The following is a 20,014-nucleotide window of genomic DNA, read 5'->3' as shown; positions in this document are numbered from 1 at the left end:
CTCCCTCTCCTGAATACTGATCACCAGCACCTGTCCCTCATCATCACACTCATCAAGTCTGGTACAAAAGCACACACCTCAGCAGCAGTCTTTGTCCGATCTCGTAAATACGAAGTGGACTCTACCCTCGGTATCATTACCATGAACTAGCTAAGGTTACTTACCTGTGGTACTTACCTGCTATCTCTCTCTCCAGTTGTGTCCTCCATCTCCAGCTCCAATCACCCGCTGAGGTGTGTGCTCCCTGTCATCCCGGTCTCCGTCTCCACGAGTTCCTGTGAGGCAAAGAAGGTTTCGTTATTCCCTGAATTCATCCTCCAGAACTTCTCTGAGTAGGCTTACTCACCTGAAGTCTCTCGTCACTTCTCCAGAGCTCTCCTGTTAAATAAAATACTCATCTGTTATTCACTTACCTCCGTGTTCTGTCCAGTATATGTTACAGAAGATCGGACCAACACAGAATTGGCAGGATGAGCGCTCGAGACCCCTTTCAGGAACTAGTGGATTCCCTTTGAAAGGTATTACTCAACTCGTCAGCACCTCCGGCGCCCTCCGCTCCTGTTCCACCTCCTTCTGTCAACACCACCAGCTCTCCCTCACACACAGTGTTCGCCAGTCCCATGGCCCGACCAGCGGCCTTCTCTGGCGCGGCAGAGGAGTGCAATGGCTTCCTGTTAACAATGCTCTCTGACCATCCAACTACAGCCTCAAATGTTCGCCACTGAACAATCTAAAATTGCTTTTATTACCTCCTCTCTGACAGGCCCCGCACTTCAGTGGGCTGAAACAATTTGGAACCAGGCTGGTCACGCTATCCAATCACTCCTTGCCCATTTCTTTGCCCATTTTCGGGAAGTTTTGGCAGAGTAACGGGAGATTATACTATATCGGTTAAGACAAGGTTCTATGTCCATTAACCAGTATTCGCTCAAGTTCAGGACTCTAGCGGCTGCTAGCGGTTGGAATGAGCAATCTCTTATTACGTCCTATCGTCAAGGACTGGATCCGAAACTTCGACTGCACCTAGCGGCCTATGACGATTCACTAGAACTAGAGCGATTTATCCAACTAGCCATCCGATGCTCCAATCGCATACAATCATGTACACCAGACTTTCCCGCAGCCATCGTCCTCCACGGCCTATGGTGAGTGCCATCCAACCTTCTCTAAGGAAAATGAATCGTCTCTCCACATGCACTCAACTTACTGCCTCCAATGTTATGCTTTCAGTTTCTGTCCTCCTTGACTCCGGCTCAGCGGGCAATTTCATTGCCGGAAGCCTCTGCCGCCAGCTCCGACTCCCGACCTCAGCTACCGAAACCATATATCAAGTCCAATCCATAACTGGTAAACTGCTCACTCGTCGTCACGTCCGAAACACGGTGGGTCCCATTCAACTCCGTATTGGCCAACTTCATCTAGAGACGCTACATTTGCTGGTTCTGGAGGGCTCTACAGTGGATATCATACTCGGGCGTCCCTGGCTGGTGCAGCATGACCCCATACTCTCCTTGAGAACGGGTGAAGTCCTAAAGTGGGGTGACAGCTGCTTCTCTCAGTGTTTTCCGGATCTCCCTCAAACTTCATCATCGGTCCCTTTCCCATTGGCCATTAATTCCACCTCCATCGAGAGCCCCGTTTGAGAAGCAGTCTATTGACATTCCATCCTGTTACACCCCCTTTAGTGATGTTTTCTGTCCCAAGAGAACTGCACAGTTACCACCACATCGGCCATGGGACTGTGCCATCGACCTCATTCCGGGTGAGCCAGTGCCCCACAGGAAGATCTATCCATTATCACTCCCCGAACACAAGGCCATGGAGGAGTAAATCGAGGAGGCTTTGAAGCAAGGCTATATCGTTCCTTCAACGTCCCCTGCTGCTTTCAGCTTCTTCTTCGTGGCTAAAAAGGACGGAGGCTTGAGGCCGTGCATAGACTACAGGAAACTCAATTATATCACTGTTAAGTTCCGGTATCTTCTGGAACATCTACACGGTGCCACCATCTTCACTAAGTTGAACCTCATTCACATTCGTCAAGGAGACGAGTGGAAGACAGCTTTCGTGACCCCAACTGGCCACTATGACCACTGAAGGGTTATGCCGTATGGACTAGTCAAAGCTCCCTCGATCTTCCAAGATTTCATGCATGAGGTGCTCTGGGAGTTTCTCCACTAGTTTGTTATCGTGCATATAGACGACATCCTCATTTACTCACGGAGCCTGGCCAAATATCGCCACCACGTTGCGGAGGTCCTTAAACAGTTACGGAAGTTTCACCTGTATCTCAAAGCAGAGAAATGTATATTCCACCAACCCACCGTTCAATTCCTCGGATACGTCATCGACAGTGGTGGCATTCGCATGGACGAGGGGAAGGTGGAGGCCATCTCATCCTGGCCCATTCCCACCACCATCAAAGAGTTACAACGGTTCCTTGGATTCTCTAATTTCTACCGCCGGTTCATTCTAAATTACAGTACCATCACCAGTCCGCTCACCGATCTCCTCAAAGGAAAGGCCAAATCTCTGTCCTGGAACCCCGCAGCCACAGAAGCTTTCCACATCCTCAAGAAGGCATTCACCTGCGCACCATGGCTAAAACCATGGCTTTCGTATAAGTGAACATGGAATCTCGGAGAGATTATTAGATGTGTTGGTGAAATTATTACCTACATTAAAACACATTAACCTCAAGACCCAAAAACGTTTCACAGGATTATGATTTTATGAATGTAGCCTACCTGAAAGTGACGCACGGGCTTCGTTTTCATCTTTTTTTGTTTTTTTCTCAGCACCGATTTCTGATGTCTTTTCACTTGCGTAGTTGTCCATCAATTATGATCATTTGCATTCATCCACAAACATGAGGTGCGAGCGGGCGCGGGTGCAGGAATGGCGCGCCACATGTCTTTTTTTTGTTGTTGTTGTTTTTTGTGTTTTTATGCAACTGGGATTGTGCCCCCCCTGGGAGTTAGTGCCCTACGCAAACTGCATACTCTGCGTACAGGGAGCAGCGGTACTGACTGTACATTAAAGGCTGTGCTTTACTTGTAGGTCGAACAGTTCTCAAATCGACTTCATGTCAGAGTAATAGCTAACTGATATGCGAGTCAAATGTTAAGGTCGAGACTGAGGAGCATTTTTGCAAAGGGTAGCGAACTAATGAGTGAGTGAGTGAAGTGACATTCAGCCAAGTATGGTGACCCATACTCGGAATTCGTGCTCTGCATTTAACCCATCCAACGTGCACACACACAGCAGTGAACACACACACACCCGGAGCAGTGGGCAGCCATTTTATGCTGCAGCGCCCGGGGAGCAGTTGGGGGTTCGGTGCCTTGCTCAAGGGCACCTCAGTCGTGGTATTGAGGGTGAAGAGAGCGCTGGACATTCACTCCCCCCACCTAAAATTCCTGCCGGCCGGAGACTCGAACCCGCAACCTTCGGATTACAAGTCCGACTCTCTAACCATTAGGCCACGACTTCCTGTAATCCTTCGGATTACAAGTCCGACTCTCTAACCATTAGGCCACGACTTCCTGCACAGTCTATAACAACATTAACAGTATCATTATCACGAACATCTCTGCCAGCTTGCCTCAGGCTCAGAATGCTGCAGCATCATAGATACTGTAGCTATATCAAAGACTTGTGAATAAAGCAAGAGACCAGCTACGTTCTGAATGAAATACTTGCATACTGTTAGATATATACACTAGAAATTGTATGTAAAAAAAACAAAAAACGGTGGCAAATGTTAAGGTAACGTTACAAGGTTTCATAAGTTTAAGTTAGTTAATGCATTAACTAACATTAATTAACAATGAGCAACAAATTTGTTACAGTCTTAATTACCTTAGTTAATATTAGTTAAAAAATACAACTGTTCATTATCAGTTTGTGTTAGCTCAGGTACATTAAATAATATATACAACTTTTAATTTTAATAATGAATTACTAAATGTTGGAATTAACATTAACTTAGACTAATAAATGTTTTAGAAGTATTTGTATTGTTAATTCATGTTAACTACTGTAATTAGTTACTGCAGAAATGGCATGGGTGGTATGGTAGTATGCTATTCCAATCATAGCTAGGGTGTGGGAACAAAAAGGGAAGTAGATGGGAACATACAGTTCCCTCACACAAAAAACTGGATCAGGTGTTTAGAGCTTGATGAGAGAACAGAAGGCACTCAGGCATGAACATTTATAATTTTTAACAAGATACTTCACAATCATAACATTCATTAAAAAAAGAAACGCATGATCATTCCAAGTGTTAAATGCTACAGTAAGACTCTGGCTCTAATACTGAGGTCGTTCTGCCAAGCAATCCATCCCAGATGTATTGATTCATTTGAGTTTGAATTAGGAGTGTAAAAGAGGTATGAGGTCAGCGTTTTCTCACTTGCATGTGTGTCTGTGTGTGTATGCTATTCTTGAGCTGTTGCCATCCTGAACACTATGTCCTCTTTCTGTGTTGTCCTCCTTTAATATGTATGAAAATATAAGTGTCTATTTATATGTCAATCCATACCTGTTCCCGGGTAGAACTTTGTGCAATTTCCATACTTAATGTCCTCTTGCTTTACATCAAACTGTGGCAAAGCAATCTCATCCATCTGAACAGGGTCTCCAGACTGCCACATAAACACCAGATCCTTTGTGGTATAGCCAACTACATACAAAAACACACAACCTTAACATTAACATGTCACCTCATCCTTATTTCCATCTCTTAAAATAAAAAGAAAATTCTGTAGTTTCGTCCTATTGCAGGAGTACCAGTTTGTGTGGGTATGTATTTAACTTACAGCTCTCTAACTGCATTTTGCAGAGCTGGGTGTCCATAGGAAACAGTGTTAGATCCAGAGGGCAAGAAAGAGTGACAGACAACCTGAAAAAAAGAGAATTTACTTGAATACAGTTTTTTAGAATTTAGAACAGACGGTATGTGTGCAAGAGAGTATGTGAAGAGAGGACACACACACACACACACACTGCAAGGTTCATTAGTCTTGGGTGCATGTGGAGCAGCAGAAGCATATATGAGAGCGAGAGAGAGAAAGAGAAAAGAAGGCTGTGGGGTGAGATTCTCACTCCAAGGCTCTCTCATACATGCTCACACACACATGGAAAAGCAAAGATGTAGCATATTCTCTCATCTGCCACAAAGACCCTTTCAGCTTGAGCAAACAGCCATAGCTTCAAACATCCTGCCATCTAAATGTGCTGTGGTTAAGAATCAGAACAGAATAAATAGCAAGAAAAACAACAAGATAAATATTTAGTGAAAAAGTGTCAAATGATGTAAATACGAGAAGAATCATTTCAACAGCTCTTTCAGCGAAGCAAATGTAACAAGGACAAATTGCCAGAGTTGCAATAAGCATTTCATATCTGTGAAATAAATAAACTCCAGGACCAGATTTGAAATGGAGTCAAATAGCACTTTAAAAACTTGAATTTGAAACGTGACACCCTTTTATGTTTCTATTATAAAAGCAGTATGAACCGTTTTCTTCATATTAATCTCTTTATATAGCTACACTGTTTAGGGCTAATTTTAATCTACTGCAAACCATCTGGCGAATAATGCATCAAGCACTGATATTCTTTGATACAAAAATCTAATCTTTCTGAAACATCACAAAGAGATCAGATAAAAAATTCTAAGGATGGTGCCTACTTTAAGACTGCTTGGGAAGCCTGGCTTACTTTAAAATTTAATCAGCATGCACATGCAGCAATGCCATTCATCTACACTACCATTCAAAAGTGTAGGGCCGGTAATACTTCTTAATGTTAAACTCTCTTATACTGACCACTGCTGCCTTTGTTTGATTAAAAATACAGTAAAAAAAAGAAATACTGCGAAATATAATTGCAAATTAACATAACTGTTTTCTATTTTAATATATTTTAAAATGTAATTCACTCCTATGATAGCAAAGCTTAACTATTCAGCAGCCATTACTCCAATCTTCAGTGTCACATGATTCTTCCGAAATCATTTTAATATGATGGTTTAATGCTGAAGAATTACTATGTTGCTTGGCTACTGTAAATAGCCTCATGAACTAGATTACATGGTGGATAAATTGATTATTCGGATTAGTATTATTAACAGCAAATAATTTAGGGAAAACTATACACTGAACATTGGTGTTTTTATTATCATATTGCCACTGTATTATTGAAACAATAAACTGCATTACTGTCAGAGCCCACTCTGGAGCAGGGAAACGCGGAGGCGAGGAACTTCATAAACTTCAGAACTTTATTGATAACACTGGGATCACAGGAGACATGGAGATGACGAGTCGAGGTGACGATAATACCGGACACAGGGGCAGGGAAACACAGGGCTTAAGAACACAAGGAAATCACAGAGGAAGAACAGAAACAGGTGCGGAGAAATTAAACAGGGCTAGGGACTAATTAACTACTGATCACAGGAACGAGGAAGTTCAAATAGAAACACGAGAGGAGGGGAAAACAAGACACAAGACTGACATAACACCCCCCTCCGGAAGGCGTGTCCTCACGCCCTATTCCATCTAGTGGGGAGGGGGGTGGGCGCTCTGGAGGCCTCCAAGGATCAAGGGGCAGGGCTACCTGCCTCCAGAGCGGGGGCCCGTTCTGGGAGCCATGGCGGAACGGGAGGCACAGGAGGCCATGGTGGGTCAGGGGACTCGGGAGGGCATGGCTGGTCAGGGGACTCGGGAGGGCAATGCTGGTCAGGGGACTCGGAAGGGCATGGCTGGTCAGGGGACTAGGGAGGGCATGGCGAGACAGGGGACTCAGGAGGCCATGGCGAGACAGGGGACTCGGGAGGCCATGGCGGGACAGGGGACTCGGGAGGCCATGGCGGGTCAGGGGACTCGGGGGGCCACGGCCTTATTTTTTTGGGTTCTGTGGCCTTGGCCCTCGGCCCGGCCACACAGGCCATGACCCTATAACCCCCCCCAAAAAAAACACACATTTTCTTGGGGAAGTTCCCCAATGGGAGCCACTGAGGAGCGGACTTTGTGGGGCGCTCCTGCAGCGCGGACTCTGTGGAGTGCTCTTGCAGCGCGGACTCTGTGGGGTGCTCTTGCAGCGCGGAGCTGGACGGAACCGGCGGAGACACTGGAGGGCACGTGCGAGGAGCCGGCACTGGAGGGCACTCTTGAAGCGCAGACACTTGGGGCGCGGATTCGCGGGGGCGCTCTGGAAGCGCGGATTCGTGGGGGCGCTCTGGAAGCGCGGATTGCAGAGGGCTCGGGAGAGCCGCGAACGGCAGCGGGCTCGGGAGAGCCGCAGGCGACGACGAGCTGGCTCGGGCCGACGCTTCCCAGACACCGGTAGATCCCCTCTCTCCAACTCAGGCCGGTAGTGTCTGGGAGGTCCAGGGGACGGTGGTAATTGGCCCCGAGCCAGAACAGCTTGTTAAGCGTTTCATCATCCCACGCCGTCGCTGCGGCGATCTTGTGGAAACCCTCCGCGAACTCATAGAAAGAGGAATCCTGACGGATTAGGGCGGCGAAGCGGGAGGGGGCGTCCATGCCGCGGAGGAAAAACTGGAACAACAAAAAACGTGGAACGCCGCTTACAGTTTTAGGTCCGGAATTCTGTCAGAGCCCACTCTGGAGCAGGGAAACGCGGAGGCGAGGAACTTCACAGACTTCAGAACTTTATAGATAACACTGGGATCACAGGAGACATGGAGATGACGAGTCGAGGTGACGATAATACCGGACACAGGGGCAGGGAAATACAGGGCTTAAGGACACAAGGAAATCACAGAGGAAGAACAGAAACAGGTGCGGAGAAATTAAACAGGGCTAGGGACTAATTAACTACTGATCACAGGAACGAGGAAGGCCAAATAGAGACACGAGAGGAGGGGAAAACAATACACAGGACTGACAATTACGCATTATTATCTAGAACATCCAGAATATGAACAACCCCTATATGTAATAACGCAGGTCTCTTGGGGCTTATTAACCAAAACAGCAAAATAATTTTATGTCCATATACAGTTTAATGCATATATTTGTATGTTTGCATATTTGCACTACAGAGCAATGCAGTAAATTTTACTACCATGCGAAAAGTTCTTTCTTTTAATGCTTTTACTAACACTGTTATTTATTTGTATTTTTTTAACAAAACTGCGAAATATATGACCATGGATTACCTCATGCTGATGAGGACGTCTCCATTGCGGAAAATGAATAGGAGTATGTTTTCCTGTGTAACGTCGTGAAAATTTGCATTTTTTTCATTGGCGAAAAACAGATCTGGTTTCCACAGGCACTGGAACATTTTTGGATCAACGGTCAATGCATCCGACTTAAAATCAGCTGGCAACCGTAGCCGTGGGTCATTCCAGCGCTGGCGCAGGAATATATTAATACGGTAATCCTGGAAATGAAACATACAACTTGTCTTGGTACAACATAGTATTAAATACAACATTTAACAAGACTGTGTGAATAAATGACTAATACTAAACAAAAAAAAATATGCAAAGAAAAGATATGTAAAAACAGAATAAATGGATAGTACATTGTACACACATACTAATTTTTTTTTACAAACCATTGTGGTCTCCTGGATTGACCCAAAGCTGTTGATGAAGATGTTCACCTTATCCTCCACTGGGATACCTGCAAACAAATGATAGCATGCCTTTCAGAGGAATATAATGATGGACATCAGCCACGTGTGTAGGATAAAAGATGTGTGCTATTCCCAGATTCACCAAAGTGCTAAATAAATACTCTCAAATGTGAGCATATTTTGTGCTCTGTTGGATGTGAGAACTTGGGACCGTAGCAGATGCCCATTGATCTAATGGAGTTTCGTTCTGACATATTTTTATTCCACTGGGTTCAGAATGACATATTGTAATTCCACAGGGTCTTGTGATCCTCAGCAGCACCATGGAAGAGAATTTCCAATTACTCTGTACAATACACACTCTGCCATCCTCTGACACTGTGATTAAATTATCATTCTAATGAGGTCATCCATTATGTTATTTGTGACTTTTTATAATTTTATAGCTGTCTTATGAACTTGCTAGAGGTCTGAGAGGTTTGATAATCAGGGTATGACACGAATACTAAAATGCTTCACTAAAGTATGCATATAAATATTGATATATTTAAATGTAAATAATTGATATTAAAATCTATTTAATCTTATTTACAGGATATCAAATTTAAATGTACTTAATTTTTATTTTGCAAGGTTTTGCACACATATTTTTTAAGTAAAATTTAAACATGGAATTAAGTAAAATCTTACTTAAGCTACGTAAAATTAGCAAAGGAAATGAGTAAAGGTAACATGGCCAGGCAGAGTTTGAGGAGTAATTTCCACTTAATTATTTTAAGTTTACCTTGCAATACTCAAGTACATTTCACTCAGTCACAATTTGTAATATTTACTCAAACAACATAGCATTGAAAAAAAAAGCCTATAAAGCATGTGGTTAGGTTACAATCACGTACATAAGCAAGTACACAGCTCATTATTCATTTTAAAGTAATATGTTGACTGAATATAGTTATTAACTGAATGAACACAGAGACCTGAATACTTGGGACATGATACACAGTGACTGTGACAATCAGTGAATAGTGTTTGAGCATGTATGGGTATTGAACTCCAGATGTCACAAAACAGCAAGTTACTTACGTGTAAATACATCTCGAAAATAGCAACAACAAAAAAAACCTTATTAATCCCAAGTGCATGATGGGAATAATGGGATCACGATGTTGATATTTGCTTAAATAATTTTTGTAAAAATAAACAATTCCAAGTAAAATATACTTATAAGTTCAAACTTTAAATTCTACAAGCTTAAATTGAGTACTAATATTGAATTTACTATTTTTTTATTTTTGCCTGAACTAAATTATTTAATGTAGAAATTACATTTTTTTTTCTGTAGTATTTACTTCAACACAAAATAATTTTTATCAGTGCTAGTGCACCTAGGACAAAAGCTGCTTTAAACGCAAAGGATAACGTTAGTCACACCAAATGTTGATTTAATTTAGTTCATAGAAGTTAATTAAAGGATTAGTTCACTTTCAAATGAAAATTTCCTGATAATTTACTCACCCCCATGTCATGCAAGATGTTTATGCATTTCTTTCTTCAGTCGAAAAGAAATTAAGGTTTTTGATGAAAACATTCCAGGAATCGTCTCCATATCGTTAGTTTCAATGGACTCCAAACGGTTGAAGGTCAAAATGACAGTTTCAGTGCAGCTTCAAAGGGCTATAAACGATACCAGACGATGAATAAGGGTCTTATCTAGCGAAGCGATCAGTCATTTAAAACAAATAAATAAAAATGTATATGCTTTATAAACACAAATGCTCGCCTGTTCTGCGATGCGCGGTCATGACGTAATGACATTGAAAAGGTCACGCTTGACGTAGGCGAAAGTACGGAGTGAGTGGCTGTGTTCGAAATGGCATACTTGCTTACTGCATACTGCTTACTGCCCAGTACACAGTGTATACTGGCTACTATTTTTTAAAGAATAGTGTGTGAAACAGTATACAATAAGCAACAAATGTTTCAGAGTAGTATGCTTAATTGTCACATGACAAACACAAACATTAATTCAGCACAGCTGTGAAGGTTGTTACCTTACAAACAAATGTGCTAACTAGTCTTTTTACAAAGGCTTGTTATTAAGGCTTCATACTAGTAAACAATATTGGCCAATTGAACTCATTTCATAATTGAATAACTTTACATAGGCTATAGCCTGAACTGAATGAGCTGTCTTTAACTGAACAATATTTTTGGCAGTTACACTAAGTGGAAAAAGTGATATAATCTAATTACACTAAGTGCAAATAATGATAAATTATGTTTACAATAAAATAGCAGCATTTTCTTTAGCAACAGGTGTGTAAATAGTAGTTAGGTGGCAGATATTTATACTGTAGTACATTATAAAAAAGTATGCAATAACATATTAGACAACAACATTTTAGTGTAAATTATCATAGATTTTATTTGATGAACGCCACTTTATTGGGACAAAAACCTTCTAACAGCTAAGCACACTGTATTATTAATGAGGTGTTTAATCTTCACTTTTCAAATATTTACTTAATTTTTTATTGAAAATAAATGCCTTTCTGATCTGGTATGTGATGGGAAAAGGAGTTGCACGAGTTTGACAAAAGCCGAAATCGAACTCGGATCGCTCGTATCAACAGCAGCTCGTATCTTTTACTCTCTCCGCCACTGATTCTACAGAAACACACGTGTCTTCTGCAGAGCTGTTTATCACAGGAAGGCATTGGTGGGCGGAGTTAATGTAAATAGCCTCTGACAACAAATTGTCTATTTGTCCTTAGAGTAAATACACTCCATTTCTTTTTTAGAGCTGTTTGCATCTGAATTTAATTCTGTTTGCTTAATTGAAATATTAATTCTAGTTATATATATAATTTATTTATATATTATATTACTGCAATATGAATAGTATTATGTAATATCTTTGAAACAATGTATAAAGCGCTATAGAGCTAAAGATAACGTCATTTGACTTGATCGGAAAAGTGCCGTAGAGATTAAAGTACAATTTATGTCCTACTACAAATGATATTGTTTTTAAATGCACAGGGATAGTTTGTAGATTACATGTATATGTATAAACGTGCATATACAAGTGTAACATTTATAATTATTATTCCCCGCCTCCAGTTCACTTACGCGTTTGAAGATGAAAGGTCACATGGAGCGCATTGCATTCTGGGAAACAGTACCCCACGCAGCGTCTTCAGATGCATACATCAAATTTCAGCAAATGTAGCAAGTAATCCGGGCATTCCATGCATACAGAAAATTCACATACTATTCACAGTATTCACACAGCATACTGCAGTATAGTAGGAGTTGTATGATAGTATGCCATTAAGAATACAGCTTATGTACTGATTTCAGTATACTTGAGTTATATTTAGCAGATTCTGGCAAATATAGTAGGTCATCCGGGTATTTCATGCATACAGCAAATGTGCATACTATGAGCAGCATACATACTGCATGCTGCAGAAATAGTAAGAGTAGTATGATAGTATGGCATTTCGAACACAGCCACTGTTTACAAGTTGAACGTGCAAATACTAAGTCAAACGCTTTACAAAAAAAGGGAGTTACAACTCAACGAGTTTACAAGGTAAAACGACGATGTTGGACAATTTTGAATATGGAGAATATGAGATGGAGCCTACGTCAAGCATGACCTTTTCAACGTACGTGACGTCACGAACGCGCATCGCAGAACAGGCGAGCATTTGTGTTTATAAAGCATATACATTTTTGTTTAATTTTTTTAAATGACTAATCGTTTTGCTAGATAAGACCCTTATTCAGCGTCTGGTATCGTTTATAGGACTTTGAAGCTGCACTGAAACTGTCATTTTGACCTTCAACCGTTTGGAGTCCATTGAAACTAACGATATAGAGAAGATTCCTGGTAATGCCTAAATTTATTAAAATAACATGTAACATAACATAACATATTTTGGTAGCACTTTACAAGGTTCAATTCATTAACATTAATAATAAATATTTTTTAATCAAGCTATGTTAAATGTTTAAATATATACAGTGAGGTAAAAAACACATTTCAAAAAAGCTATAAATTGATTTGCATTTTAATGAGTCAAATAAGTATTTGATCCCCTATCAATTAGCAAGATTTCTGGCTCCCAGGTGTATTTTATACAGGTAAGGAGCTGAGTTTAGGAGTTTACTCTCCACCATGGCCATGAGCAAAGAGCAAATGAGCTGAGTTTAGGAGTTTACTCTCCACCATGGCCAAGAGCAAAGAGATGTCCAAGGATGTCAGGTAAAAGATTGTAGACCTACGCTAGGTTGGATTGGCCTACAAGACCATCGCCAAGCAGCTTGGTGAGAAGGTGAGAACAGTTGGTGCGATTATTCGCAAATGGAAGAAACACAAAATAACTGTCAGTCTCCCTCGGACTGGGGCTCCATGCAAGATCTCACCTCGTGGAGTTTCAATGATCATGAGAACGGTGAGGAATCAGCCCAGAACTACACGGGAGGATCTTGTCAATGATCTCAAGGCAGCTGGGACCATAGTCACCAAGAAAACAATTGGTAACACACTACACCGTGAAGGACTGAAATCCTGCAGTGCCCGCAAGGTCCCTCTGCTCAAGAAAGCACATGTACAGGCCCGTCTGAAGTTTGCCAGTGATTCAGAGGAGAACTGGGTGAAAGTGTTGTGGTCAGATGAGACCAAAATCGAGCTCTTTGGCATCAACTCAACTCGCAGTGTTTGAAGGTGGAGGAATGCTGCCTATGACCCCAAGAACCCCATCCCCACCATCAAACATGGAGGTGGAAACGTTATGCTTTGGGGGTGTTTTTCTGCTTAGGGGAACAGGACAACTGCACGGCATCAAAGGGACGATGGATGGAGCCATTTACAGTCAGGGCCAAGGCATTGAAAATGTGTCGTGGATGGGTATTCCAGCATGACAATGACCCAAAACACACAACCAAGGCAACAAAGGAGTGGCTCAAGAAGAAGCACATTAAGGTCCTGGAGTGGCCTGGCCAGTCTCCAGACCTTAATCCCATAGAAAATCTGTGGAGGGAGCTGAAGGTTCGAGTTGCCAAATGTCAGCCTCGGAATCTTAATGACTTGGAGAGGATCTGCAAAGAGGAGTGGGACAAAATCCCTCCCGAGATGTGTACAAACCTGGTGGCCATCTACAAGAAATGTCTGACCTCTGTGATTGCCAACAAGGATTTTGCCACCATGTTTTTCTGTCTCTCACTGTTCAAATAAACCTACCATTAAAATAATAGACTGATCATTTATTTCAGTGGGCAAATGTACAAAATCAGCAGGGGATCAAAAAAAAAAAAATTCCCTCACTGTATTTTGTGCATTGTCTATTTTGTCTATTTGTTTATTATTCTTTTTATTATCTGTGTCTTGTCTTGTCACTGTCATTCTGTTGCACTGTGGAGCTTCTGTCACTAAAACAAATTACTCGTATGTGTAAACATACCTGGCAATAAATCTCATTCTGATTCTGATTATATTTTTTTGGCCATAAATGTGTTTAATATTTTGTGTATTTTTAAGTAAATCATTTTGGTTATCCAACCACTATAGCAGGGGTTATTTAGCAAGGAAAATTAAATAAAACATTTTTGTAAAAAAAGAAAGTATATCAAGGTAATATACTGAAATTTCAGTACCTTTGAAGTTTGGTCGTATTCGTGAATCATAGGTCATCAACAAGCGGTTCAGTATGTTGCTGGTTGAGTTGGCTGGGACTCTGTCCAAGTCCTCTGCTGATAACTGACTGGCAATGTCAAAACAGACACACACACACACACACACACACACACTATACTGGCAGTACATCACTTATCAAAGACATACTAGGACATAACTTGCCCTGGCAAAGAGTCAAAGCCTTCTCAGATTCAAGAACTATTCAACACATCCTTCTTCTGGAATTAGGACTGGGTGATATGAGCAAAAATTCATATCTCTGGATTTTTTGGCTGATTTGCGGTATAAGGTATAAATCTCTGTATTTTATATGCTTTTGTATATGGATTAAAAAAATCTGTATTTTACATATTATATATACATTAAATAATTAAATATTATATTAAATATATATTATATTTAATATCCTGCCTAATGTTGTCCAACAAAACAATGCATACTTCTGACAGCAAAATGGAAACATTTCCATGGCTTTCTAACATTTACAGATAGAGAATATACCTGTGAAATGTAAGTTATGCATTTAGGAAAACGGCACATCTCAGACATTAAACAGCACGAGCAGTGTCGCTGCACACACAGCCTTTCTGTCAGTCAGAGCCGCTTTAAACTATACGAAACTATAAACTATACTACTTACAAGTTTTTTGTTTTTTTAAAGCCCTTCATATAAAGCTTGTCACATGTTTAAAACAAATTGGATTATGCACTTTATCCGCTAGATATTTTTCAGATGCGCTCATATCAAACTACTGTATGCCTATATCAATATAAACAGTATTGCCTCATACCGTATCACTTATAAAAATATATATTGATATATCGTACAAAATCGATATACCACCCAGCCCTATATGGAATAATGTCTGTTATCAGAAAACACAGTAAAAAGCACAGACACTTATTCATGCTTATATAGATTTGGACCACTGTCCCTGTCTATGGCCTAAGGCCAGTTTAACTGGATCTGTTAGTATGCAACAGAGAGTGTTGACAAGGACACAGCTGGTCCTGGACCACTGCTAACAGAACCATCCAGTCTGGCAGGCTCCAAAATTTATCGCCAGACATTCACTCTGCTTAACAGCACTGTAGTTCTTCATGACTGACATCCATGCATCCTTGGCAACCTTAAATGATAATGGAATCAGCACACACATGTGTGTAACTGCCTGGGAGACTTACGAGGGACAGATGACTTGCTTGCCCTTTTTCCCCTTCTTGGGTTTGCCTCCTTCTTTGGCAGTGCTCTCTGCAGAGAATTGTACCAACAGCAACAACAAGATCAGCCCTTTGGGAACCATGACTGCACACCTGCAACTCACACAGACACATCAGTCAGCAAAAATACTTTTGAATGTAACGGTGACATTAATTGAACTATTACATGAATGTCACCAAAACATAAAACATTAGGTCAAATCTGGAATAAAGGAATCTGAAGATATTTATTTATTTGCTTGTTTGTTTGTTCACCCAATAATGAAAATGAGCTGGAAATGTACTCACCCTAAGGCTATTCAAGATGTAGATTAATTTGTTTCTTCTTTGGAACAGATTTGAAAAAGTTTAGCATTACATCACTTGTTCACTAATGGATCCTCTGCAGTGAATGGGTGCCGTCAGAATGAGTCCAAACAGCTGATAAAAACATCACAATATGACTCCAGGTCATCAATTATCATGTTTTAAAGCGAAAAGCTGTGTGTCTGTGAGAAACTAATCCATCCATTATTAGTGCATTTTAACTTGTCGCTTCTGGCCAAAATATGAGTCCATAATCCATAGTAATGCTTCCTCTAGTGAAATAAAATATGGGGAAGTCCTAATGGTTAGAGAGTCGGACTCATAATCCAAAGGTTGCGGGTTCGAGTCTCGGGTCGGCAGGGATTGTAGGTGGGGGTAGTGAATGTCCAGCACTCTCTCCACCCTCAATACCACGACTGAGGTGCCCTTGAGCAAGGCACCGAACCCCCAACTGCTCCCTGGGCGCTGCAGCATAAATGGCTGCCCACTGCTCCGGGTGTGTGTTCACGGTGTGTGTGTGTTCACGGTGTGTGTTCCCTGCTGTGTGTGTGCACTTTGGATGGGTTAAATGCAGAGCACGAATTCCGAGTATTGGTCACCATACTTGGCAGTATGTCACTTCACTAAACAAAATCCAACCCCCTTACATCAATATGACATTTTTCATTGGAAAAGGGCAGCAGTATTATGGTTTGTAGTATTCTACAAACATGCAGCTTTTCTCCTTATGAGATGTTAATTAATAGTCATTTGGTTTACTTATGGATTATTGTGATGTTTTTATCAAACGTTTGGACTCTCATTCTTATGGCACCCATTCACTGCAGATTATCGATTAGTGAGCAAGTGATGTAATTATCAAACTCACCAACCAAACTCACTCACTCTTCCTTCATTTATTTCATTTGAACAAGTTAATGCTTAACAGACATAGAATGATATCACCAGTTATGTGTGATGTACAAAAGATCAATGCATGTTTTTAAACATGTGGCCTTGGTTAGAGAGTCGGACTCGTAATCGAAAGGTTGCGGGTTCGAGTCCCCGGCCGGCAGGGATTGTAGGTGGGGGGAGTGAATGTCCAGCGCTCTCTCCACCCTCAATACCACGACTGAGGTGCCCTTGAGCAAGGCACCGAACCCCCAATTGCTCCCCGGGCGCCGCAGCATGGCTGCCCACTGCTCCGGGTGTGTGTTCACGGTGTGTGTGTGTTTGTGTGCATTTGTTCACTACTCACTGCTGTGTGTGTGCACTTGGATGGGTTAAACGCAGAGCACCAATTTCGAGTATGGGTCACCATACTTGACAATACGTCACGACTTTACTTTACTTTAAAGATGGAAATATAACAGCATAGCTGGGTTGAAGAGAAAGTGGAGGACAAGACAAAATTTCTCAGAAAGCTTTTTTTTTTAAAGTACTAGGGAAACGTATGGCTTGCATTGTATTATATTTCTCCCACAAATATAGTCACTTATTTTCATGTAGGAGACCAAGGCTAGTTGTTGAGCTATTGAACATTTCGACTGTGATTTCCCAGGAACACAGAAACAGTTCACTGAACACACGTTCACCTAGGGGCAGGTTGTCATAGTTTTTATGGTCTTGATTGTCACAATGACACATTCAATTACCCATTATATGCTTTTCAGCTTGATAGCTTGATAGCTTGATTGATAGATAGATAGATAGATAGATAGATAGATAGATAGATAGATAGATAGATAGATAGATAGATAGATAGATAGATAGATAGATAGATAGATAGATAGATTATCCCAATGTATGAATTAGTCTTGAGCTACATGCTTGTAATATACGTACAGGCAGTGTTGGGCAGGAAGTAATTAGTAGTAACTAGTTACAGTAATAAAATTACTTTTTGCAATAAATAGTAGACTAACTAATTGCTAATAAGATTTCAGTAATAATATTTCAGTTACTATCCATAAAACAGCTAGTTACTTTCAATGCCTCAACCCTGATTTGAAGTCCAACAACTACTGATTTGAATCAACTACTGATTTCAACTACCAACAATCCAATAATTCCTAGATTTATTTTCATAATTTTCACAATTTGCACAGGCACATGGAATATGAAAAAGCTTACATTCAGTGGCTGGAAATATTGCCATTACATTGATTTTGTCAGGAGAAAATATGTTCTGAACACTGGTATTATGGAAGCAGCGGCATTACTTTACTCTGGCATTACCCACCCACATCCCTGATATAAATTGTATAAAATCATTTTAGGGAATGAATGAAACATTTTCTTATGAACTTATATGATTTCTTCTGATAAAATGCATCATGGAATATAATCGTATATGGGTATAACAGAGAAATTATAGCTACAATTAGCTTCAACCTACACGTGACAATGAGATTAATACAACACTTTTACTTAAACGTTACTAATTATCACCAGAGTGTTTGTAATAACTGATGTGGCAGAAAAATATTGTTAGTAACATTTTATGGGGAAGATTTATGTGGGGCGTGAAAGAAAAGTAATGTAACTACATAGTAGTGTAACTAATTAGGTACTGTTGCCAGAAAGTAATAGTAAATTAATAGTATTACTTTTGAAAGGAGTAACTAGTAATGAGAAATATATTACATTTTTTGAGCAACTAGCCCAACACTGCATACAGGCCTACATTAAAGTGTTTGGTTTAGATGAGTATCATCAGAGAAATGTGTCTTGCTTAGACTCGTTAACACATTATCTTACAAAACCCCTGGAACAGCTTGATACTCGCTTGATCAGACCTTATAATGTGCAGATTAATTAGCCTAACGCTAATAAGAGCTCTCGCTCCGGCGGCGGACTGAAAAACACCCGGGATAGCACTAGAGATCCGCAGTGGAGACTCATCTCACCGCAAAACACTTCCAGACACAGACGTATACAACAACATGAATAAAGAGACGCTCGTAATAACTCACTCCGAGAACTTGTGAAATCATGTTGAACCGAGAAAACCGCGTCAGTGAGATTATCTGTACATATGACAGTATAAAAACACGTAGCCTTACCTCATGAAGAAAACACAGCTGATGTTAGTGTCCCCCGCTCAAACACGCTTCCAGCAAACACACATGTCTGTCATTGCATGTGCATGCACACTCGGGCTCAGTGTCGGTGTGTGTTATGCACCTGTCCCGCTGCAGTGAGGCTGCTGCTGCTGCTGCTGCTGCTGCGGTGCTCTCGCGCGATGAGGCACGCGCTGTCCTGCACCGGCGTCACTACTGTGCTACTATAGCCTAACATTAAATGATTCTGAAGATATAAAGGACCGGTATTATGCAGAATGAAGAGTTGGACAAATAAAAGCTGTTAGCAGCACATCAAAATCATAAGCGTGAAAGCAGCCCTCTCTGATATTAAGCGAGAGAGATGTTAGTGGTTTTGGAAACTGCTCCTCCTCACCTCGATCTGTCCTTTGTGTCACATTAAATCACAGCCCTCTCTCTTAACAGATTTACACTGAACCCACAGAACTAAATGAGGGCATGGGATGGGCTAGTGTGTGTGTGTGTGTGTGTGTGAGAGAGAGAGAGAGAGAGAGAGAAAGAGAGGAAAGATAAATGATCCCATGTGAGAATGGGAACAAGATTCACACAAACAATATGAAGCTATTATTTTTTAATATAATTAATTTAAGATATATATGATATTTTATAAATCTTATTTAAATTTAAAATATATCTAATATATAATTGATATAGAATAGACGGATTAAATGTAATTTAATGTTATATATATATATATAGTAATAGCATATCAATGATATATTTATGTATAAACATGAGGTATAATGACCATATGTGTGTGTGTGTACCAGTCATACATAAATCACCTGTCTCTCTCTCTCTATATAGAAAATAACATTTAAATAATCTTTTTAAAATATATATTTAAATATATTATTGATAGATTTATGTATACAAGATTCACTGATCAAATACAACTCATCTTATTCTCTCTCTCTATACATACATGAAGTAATAGCATATAACACTTTGGTGCATAGGTGTGTAAAATAACCCAGTACATATACAGCACAACTGGGAAATAAAACAATACAATTGTGTTTCAGAATTTGTGAAGCCATTCTGCTCACAGCATGGCACAACGCCAGCATGCTGCAGAGGAGAC

General features: G+C 40.6%; 1 protein-coding gene across 3 annotated transcripts in view; it reads right to left on the bottom strand.

The window, feature by feature from the left end:
- LOC306872635 (glycine receptor subunit beta-like) overlaps positions 1-19,330 on the bottom strand; it is a 34,355-nt gene extending 15,025 nt beyond the window's left edge. For 2 of the 3 annotated variants that reach the window (XR_013784425.1, XR_013784426.1), the window contains exons 1-7: positions 18,892-19,330; positions 15,506-15,634; positions 14,281-14,387; positions 8,596-8,663; positions 8,192-8,418; positions 4,821-4,903; positions 4,544-4,684 (exon numbers count right to left, since the gene is read on the bottom strand). Coding sequence is in view for 1 of the 3 variants with exons in the window: in XM_079421285.1 (XP_079277411.1) it covers positions 4,544-4,684; positions 4,821-4,903; positions 8,192-8,418; positions 8,596-8,663; positions 14,281-14,387; positions 15,506-15,634; positions 18,892-18,896 (760 nt within the window). In the remaining 2 variants the exon portion in view is untranslated. The remainder of the gene's footprint in view (positions 1-4,543; positions 4,685-4,820; positions 4,904-8,191; positions 8,419-8,595; positions 8,664-14,280; positions 14,388-15,505; positions 15,635-18,891) is intronic. The other variant, XM_079421285.1, reaches the window with a different exon arrangement.
- Positions 19,331-20,014: the final 684 nt, after the last annotated feature.

This window comes from Barbus barbus (genome assembly GCF_936440315.1).
Source record: "Barbus barbus genome assembly, chromosome: 7".
Lineage (NCBI taxonomy): Eukaryota > Metazoa > Chordata > Actinopteri > Cypriniformes > Cyprinidae > Barbus > Barbus barbus.
This window is presented reverse-complemented; position numbering and strand designations above follow the sequence as displayed.